The 8,387-nt window shown below is 42.9% G+C and overlaps 1 protein-coding gene across 1 annotated transcript; it reads right to left on the reverse strand.

Annotated features, from left to right (window-relative positions):
* Nucleotides 1-3,111: 3,111 nt before the first annotated feature.
* LOC138868285 (uncharacterized) lies at nucleotides 3,112-3,744 on the reverse strand. Its single transcript, XM_070145828.1, has one exon. It carries the CDS (start codon nucleotides 3,742-3,744, stop codon nucleotides 3,112-3,114), a length of 633 nt encoding a protein of 210 aa, XP_070001929.1.
* Between the last annotated feature and the right edge of the window lie 4,643 nt (nucleotides 3,745-8,387).

Below are 8,387 nucleotides of genomic sequence, written 5' to 3' on the forward strand. Positions count from 1 at the left end.
AATCTTAAAGTTAAGTCCCATTATTCAGGAGGGTCCTGGAAACTCCTAATTGAATCCTATCTCAAAGATGCAAACTTCTAAGCTAACTTACATTCTTTTGGGATATATTTATGCTAGATTATGCTATTTCTGAACTTTAAACTAGGTCCCATTTTCTAGGAGGGTCCTGAAAATTAAAAAAGTAAACCTGTTTGGTGACTGCCTTTCTCTACCGAGAGTTCCTCTGAAACAAATGAACTTTTCTGCCCCTGTTTTAATCAAAGAAAATTTGTCAGTTCAAAAATGGTGGTTAGTTGGTGGCATTCTTGCTGGAGATCTTTCTGCTGCATCGTTTTGTTCCGACTGGCTTCCCCGAACCGGCCTTGAATCGCTTTGACTTTCTGACTGGCTTTCACACCCCATGCCCTTTGATGAACCGAGTGTTCTATACCCATACTGTTGTTTTACCTCTGACCTTTTTATTTGAACCTTTGCATCTCCCATGACATTACCAATCCATCCCACAGATGAAACTTCCGGTGATTCCTTGTACCCTCCCCTTACATCATGTTATCCTTAGTATGCTCCGACCACGATGTGCTTTGCAATTTTGGAAATTGGTAGTGAGTTTTGACTTGCTTTGAATAGGAATGACATTGAAACATCTTAGACAGATAAACCCAAAAGAAAATGAAATGCAGTGACTTTGCGGGTTAAGGATAAGAAGGATCCAAAACTAGATGACTGCTACAAAAGGAAAAAGAAAAAGAAACTTATCTGCGTGGAACAGCTGGTACCAATGTTCATGACATGCATTTCGGATTAATCGGCCCAATCTGTCCAACCAATCAACTTTCAGTTGCCGTACTTCGTTGCCTCAGAATTTCCGTGACCTGATTACTTTACCCAAACCTTGACTTTGTTCATCTTGCGGCGCCTTGAAAGATTTCACCAGCATACCTCTTTCATTCGTTCATCTCTCAACTCACTTTCGCCTTATGGTGCCCATGAGGGTTTTCACCGATAAGACTCTCTCATTTTAATTTCTCTCAACTCCCATCGCCTTACGGTGCCCGTGAGGGTTTTCACCAATAAGACTCTCTCATTTTAATTTCTCTCAACTCCCATCGCCTTATGGTGCCCGTGAGGGTTTTCACCAATAAGACTCTCTCATTTTAATTTCTCTCCTTTCTTGAACCAGAGTGTTGCCCCTGACATGAATTCTTTTACCTGCTTGACTTGGCATTTCTCAAAGACTGATCAGAAGGTCTTTCTTTGTACCATAATTTGGGCTTTTGGAAAAGGTTAGAAAGAAAGGTTATAAAAGGCTCAAAACAATTCAAATAGGTTCAAAATTACAACTTTCGGAATCAAACTTCTTGTAACAACCACAACTTCTACCCCAGTTTCTTGCTTGTGGACTTTTGGATTTTTATTTTGATGAGACCGGACCGTGAGGCTGCCTACGTATCCTTAAAAGGAATCAGGTCGAACGTAGTTCATGTCATAGAAATACTTTGTTGTTGTGATTTTCTTTTTCTCTTTCTTTTCTTTCTCTCTTTTTCTTCTATTGTTCTTCTTTTCTTCTTTTTCTTTTTCTTTTATCTCCTTTTTTCTTTGTTTTCTCTTTTCTTTTCTTTTCTTTTTCTTTCTATTTTTTCTCTTTTCATTTTCCTTCTCCTTTTCCTTTCTTGTTCATTCTTCCTTTTTCTTTTCACTTACTTATCCTCCGCACTTGCGTTTCTGCATCGTGTCGTTGATCCCGAAAGAGGGGTATGAAAGAAAATAAGTAAGGCTCAAAAGGGGTGACAAGGGATAAAGTGTTTAGATAGCAGAACAAAACACCTTCGTCATTTCAATCTTCAAAATATGCCAAATACAAACAAGTACAATCAAACAAAGAAATCATACATAGTATCTCTTGACTGCATCGGAATTGATAGCCATTTCTACACATTTGCCTTCTATTTCTGTCAAATACAATGTGCCATTGGACAATACTCTAAATACAATGAATGGCCCCTGCCAGTTTGGGGCGAACTTTTCTTTTGCTTCAGCCTAATGAGGCAAAATACGTCTCAACACTAACTAACCCACTGCGAACTTCCATGGACGTACCTTTTTGTTATATGCCCTCGCCATTCTCTGTTGGTACAATTGGTCGTGACACACTGCTGCCAATCTCTTTTTATCAATCAGACTTAATTGCTCCAAGCGGGTTTTGAACCATGCAACGTCATCGATTTCTGCCTCGACGACAATCCGAAGGGATGGGATTTCAATCTCTGCAGGTATTACTGCCTCGGTGCCATACACCAACAAATAAGGGGTGGCCCCTACCGAAGTACAGACAGTAGTGCGATAACCCAGCAATGCAAACGACAACTTTTCATGCCACTGCCTAAAACCTTCCACCATTTTTTGAAGTATCTTCTTTATATTCTTGTTGGCTACCTCGACTGCTCCATTTGCCTTAGGGCGATATGAGGTGGAATTGTGATGTTTAATCTTAAACTGCTGACATGTCTCTGTCATCAGATGACTGTTGAGATTAGCGCCATTGTCCGTGATGATTACCTTCGAAATCCCAAACTGACAGATGATATTTGAATGCACAAAATCAACCACTGCTTTCTTGGTCACAGATTTGAAAGTTTTCGCTTCAACCCACTTGGTGAAATAATCAATGGCTACCAGAATAAACTTGTGTCCGTTTGATGCTGCTGGCTCAATCGGCCCAATGACATCCATGCCCCAAGCAGCAAAGGGCCATGGTGCAGACATTGTATGTAATTTAGATGGTAGAGAATGAATCAAATCTCCATGCACTTGGCACTGATGACATTTACGCACAAAACTAATACAATCTCGCTCCATAGTGAGCTAGTAATAACCTACTCGGAGAATCTTCTTTGCCAGAACATACCCACTCATATGCGGTCCACAAACTCTAGAATGTACCTCGGTCATGATAGCTGTAGCCTGTCTTGCATCTATGCATCTTAGCAATCCCAGATCTGGAGTTCTTTTATACAACACCCCTCCACTGAAGAAAAATCCACTGGCCAATCATCGGATCGTTCTTTTCTGATCACCTGTGGCATGCAATGGGTATACTCCCATCCTAATGTATTATTTGATATCATGGAACCATGGCTTCCCATCAAGTTCTTCTTCTACCATATTATAGTAAGCATGCTGGTTATGGACCTGAATCTGTAGAGGGTCCACATGAACCTTATCTGGATGATGTAGCATCGACACCAAAGTAGCCAAAGCGTCTGCAACTTCATTATGGATCCTCGGGATATGCTTGAATTCTATCGACTGAAACCATTGGCAAAGGTCATGCAAACATTGTCTGTACGGTATGAGTTTAAAATCCCATTTTTCCCATTCTCCCTGAATTTGGTGCACCAGAAGGTCCGAGTCGCCCAAGACCAAGACTTCCTGGACACCCATATCCACAGCTAACCTCAAACCCAGAATGCACGCCTCGTACTCAGCCATATTGTTGGTACAGTAAAAACAAAGCTGAGTCGTAATAGGGTAGTGTTGCCCTGTTTTAGAAATAAGTATCGGTCCTATCCCCACGCCCTTCATGTTTGCAGCCCCATCAAAGAAAAGTTTCCATCCCGGCTTCTCAACTTGCTCCAACTCATCAATGTGCATAACCTCTTTATTAGGGAAATAAGTTTTCAAAGGTTCATAATCGTCATCAACCGAATTCTCGGCCAGATGGTCCACCAAGGCCTGTGCTTTCATTGCAGCCCGAGTCACATAGACAATGTCAAACTCTGTGAGCAGGATCTGCTACTTTGCAAGCCTCCCTGTGGGCATAGGCTTCTGAAAGATATACTTCAATGGATCCAAGTGAGATATGATGTAAGTAGTATAAGATGACAAATAGTGTTTCAGCTTCTGTGCCACCCAAGTTAGGGCGCAACATGTCTTTCAAGATGAGTATACTTAACCTCGTAGGGCGTGAAATTCTTGCTGAGGTAACAGATGGCCTGCTCCTTCCTGCCAGTGATATCATGTTGACCCAATACATAGACGAATGAATTGTCCAATACCGTTAAATATAGAATCAAAGGTCGCCATGGTTATAGCGGGACAAACACGGGTGGATTTGACAAATATCCCTTTATCTTATCAAATGCCTCCTGACATTTATTTGTCCACTTGACCGCAATGTCTTTCTTTAACAGCTTGAAGATAGGCTCACAAGTTGTCGTGAGCTGAGCGATGAACCCGCTGATATAATTCAATCTCCCCAACAAACTCATCACCTCAGTCTTGTTCCTCGGAGGTGGCAATTCCTGGATGGCCTTGACTTTCGATGGATCCAGTTCAATACCCCGGTGGCTGACTACGAACCCCAACAACTTTCCAGACGGCACCCCGAACGCGTATTTTGCAGGATTAAGCTTGAGATTGTACCTGCGAAGCCTTTGGAAGAACTTTCTCAGATCCCTGACATGGTCAGATTGCTTTCTAGACTTCACGATCACATCATCTATGTACACCTCGATTTCCCGGTGTATCATATCATGGAATATTGTTGTCATAGCCCTCATGTAGGTTGCCCCAGCATTCTTCAAGCCAAATGTCATGACCCAATAGCAGTATGTTCCCCATGGAGTGATGAATGCCGTCTTTTCTGCATCTTCCTCGTCCATTAAAATCTGATGATAACCCGCATAACAATCCACAAAAGAACCAATCTCATGCTTGGCACAATTATCAATCAAGATATGGATGTTCGGCAATGGGAAATTATCTTTTGGGCTTGCCTTGTTGAGATCCCGATAGTCAACACACACCCTGGTCTTGCCATCCTTTTTCGGCACAGGCACAACATTGGCTAACCAGGTGGGATACCGGGTGACCCGAATGACTTTTGCATCGAACTTCTTGGTAACCTATTCTTTGATATTTACACTCATATCTGTTTTGAACTTTCTCAGCTTCTGTTTGACAGGAGGGAATGCCGGGTCAGTGGGCAATTTGTGCACTACTAAATCAGTGCTTAGACCCGGCATGTCGTCATAGGACCATGCAAAAACATCTTTGTATTCGAACAGTGCTTTAATTATCTCCTCTCTGAGTTGAGGTTCTAGATGGACACTTATTTTAGTTTCACGCACATTATCTTGGTCCCCTAGATTAACTGCTTCTGTATCGTTCAAATTAGGTTTGGGCTTTTCCTCAAAATGACTTAGTTCTTTACTAATTTCTTCATAGGCCTTATCATCATCAAATTCCAACTCGTTATCACACTCAATTTCTTGTATTATTATTTCAGAGTTAAATTGGCTTTTACAACTGGGCCGGAGATTCCTCATACATGTCATGTCATTGATATAAGCATAAAAAGGACTGTACAAAAGAAGAAAACAAAATAAAATTAGAAGAAATGAAGGAAAATGGACAATTGCATTTCATTGAATTTAAAGATAACAGGGTTTTAGCACATCCAACTGGACGGAACATAATATCTGAATTACAGACCCTGGAATAATCCAGACAACTAAAAGAAAATCAAAACCCACTACCAAGACTCCCTCCAGATAGGAAGAGGAGTGGCTTCCCAGTTGTTGACTTTTGCACGTGGTCCCACGAATTGCACATCTGCCTTGCTCGACCCTTCCCCAGCCTCAACCATGTTAACCTCAGCGAAAAACCTTTCGAGTCCCTTCTCCAAGTCTCTATCAGCACCAATCAACGATCCAGGAACCTTTGACAATAATTGCCTTCCGACACCCAGCCTGACGAATGATCTGGACAGACGCGGGATTGGCTTTGGCAGTGCCCATGCTTTCTGTTTCATTTTGCGAGCTCGTCTCACATCTGCAACTATGGGCTTGAACCCCAGACCAAAAGTATCCAGATTCTTTGGAAGAGAAACTGGCTGCACAATACCTTGCAGTGATGCACCCAAACCCTTGCCTGGTACAAAATCGTTTTTCAATATTTCAACGGCTATCATGACTGATGTCGCAGCCATTTTTGGAGTTGGAACGCACCTTCCTTCCGGAATTTTCTCTACCGATACTGTGTCGAAAACCTGATAAACCCACGGTACCTTGTCGTCGTCAACCTTTATGAACGGAATAATGGATCATTGGGCACACATAAATTAACTTCACCATGTACAACAATTTCCTGTCGATCCCATTCAAACTTGACAACTTGATGTAGAATAGACGGGGCTGCCTTGGGAGCATGAATCCAAGGTCGTCCCAATAGCAGGTTGTAAGAAACAGCCACATCGAGTACCTGGAATTCCATAGTAAAATCAACTAGCCCTATGGTGAGCTCAAGCACTATGACCCCAACTGAATCTTTCCCTCCATCATCGAATCCCCGAACACAAATACTATTCATGTGAATTCTTTCATCTTCCATATTCAGCTTGTTCAATGTGGAGAGAGGACAAATGTTTGCACTAGATCCATTATCGACCAGTACCCGAGTAATCACAGAATCTTCGCATTTCACCATCAGGTAGATGGCTGTATTGTGCTCAGTACCCTCCACGGGCAACTCATCATCAGAAAAAGTAACTCTGTTTACCTCAAATATCTTGTTAGCTATCTTTTCTAGGTGGTTCACCGAGATTTTATCAGGGACGTGGGCCTCGTTCAAGATCTTCATCAAAGCCCGACGGTGTTCGTCGGAATGGATCAATAATGACAATAAGGAAATTTGAGCCGGTGTTTTCCTTAACTGCTCCACAATGGAATAGCCCTGCACTTTCATCTTTTTCAAAAATTCCTCTGCTTCTTCCTCAGTCACAGCTTTCTTCATCAACACTGGATTGTCTTTGGAAGTTTTAGCTTTTCTCAACTCTTCGGGGGCAAAGCATCTCCCCGATCGAGTCAAGCCATGGGTCTCACACACTTATTCTCTAACCTCTTTCCCCTGGTAAGTTACTGTCACTCGTTCATAATTCCACGGGACCGCCTTGCTGTTGATCACTGGAAGCTGAGTTACTAGTTTTATAATAACAGGCTCTGTGCGAGCACCCTTCACGACCACAACAGGTTTAATTATAACCCCCGGTACCACCACTTTAGTTTTTTCTGGTTTCACTGCAACAATGCTTGATAACCCTTTCTCTGCTACCACAACTGGCTTATTGTCTACCCCTTTCAAATGTACCACTGATTTCCCACTGGTTACCTTTTCTTTTGAACTGATTTCACTTGAACGGATCATCATCACCGTCTGCGAGGGCTTCTTAGGCTCCCCTCCCTTGTGTATCAACTCAATCATATGGGTCTCATGGTGAGCTGGCAGCGGATTCTGGTTGATATTTGGAGCTTCTGGGGCCTGAACCTCGATCCGATGAGTATCAATAAGCTCTTGCACAGTTGTTTTCAGTTTCCAACACTTCTCTGTGTCATGTCCCGGGGCCCCTAAACGATACTCACAACTTACCGAGTGGTCAAGATTTCTAGGAAGGGGATTCGGCATTTTGGCCTCGATTGGACTCAACATACCCAACTATCTCAGCCTGTGGAATAGACTAGTATAGGATTCTTCCAATGGAGTAAAAGTCTTTTGCTTCTGTAACCTCTCATTCTTAAAGGCTTGATTGGGTCGAAAACCTATTCCAGGAGAGTTTCTGTAGGCTTTTGGAGGTGGATAGTTATTTTGTGGAGCTTGGTATGGACTTTGGGGAGCCGGCGCATGCCATTGTGCGTGAGCGGGAGGTTGGGTATAGGTTTGTGCATGATAGACAGAAAAATGGGGATCTGGCGGTAGGTAGTAATGTTGTGGTGGGCTATATGGAGTGTGGGGGTAATTTTGGGGATAGGGTCGAGGCTGGTAGTAGTAATGTGGAAGGTTCCTCGATCCACCCCAAGCTGCTGACTCGATCGTTGCGACGTCCTCTTTCTTTTTCTTTCCAAGTACACCTCCAGTACCATTTTGAATGGCCTGGGTGGTTGCTTTGATTGCTGAATAACTCATGATCTTATTGGACTTGAGTCCCTCCTCAACCATGCCTCCCATTTTCACAACTTCATTAAAGGACTTGCCCACGGCCGACACCAAATGACCAAAATAAGTGGGCTCCAAAGCCTGCAAGAAATAATCAACCATTTCACTTTCTTTCATCGGGGGGTCAACCCTCGCTACTTGCTCTCTCCAACGGAACCCATATTCTCGGAAGCTCTCACCGGGCTTCTTCTCGATCTTTGTCAATGACAGTCGATCTGGGACGATTTCAAGATTATATTGAAAATGATAGGCAAAGGCTTGGGCCAAGTCGTCCTAGGTGTACCACCTGCTATGATCTTGTCTAGTGTACCATTCTAACGCTGATCCGCTCAAACTTTGGCTGAAATATGCCATCAGCAATTCCTCTCTTCCTCCTGCTCCTCTCATCTTGCTACAGA

This window comes from Nicotiana sylvestris, chromosome 5 (assembly GCF_000393655.2).
Source record: "Nicotiana sylvestris chromosome 5, ASM39365v2, whole genome shotgun sequence".
Classification (NCBI taxonomy): domain Eukaryota; kingdom Viridiplantae; phylum Streptophyta; class Magnoliopsida; order Solanales; family Solanaceae; genus Nicotiana; species Nicotiana sylvestris.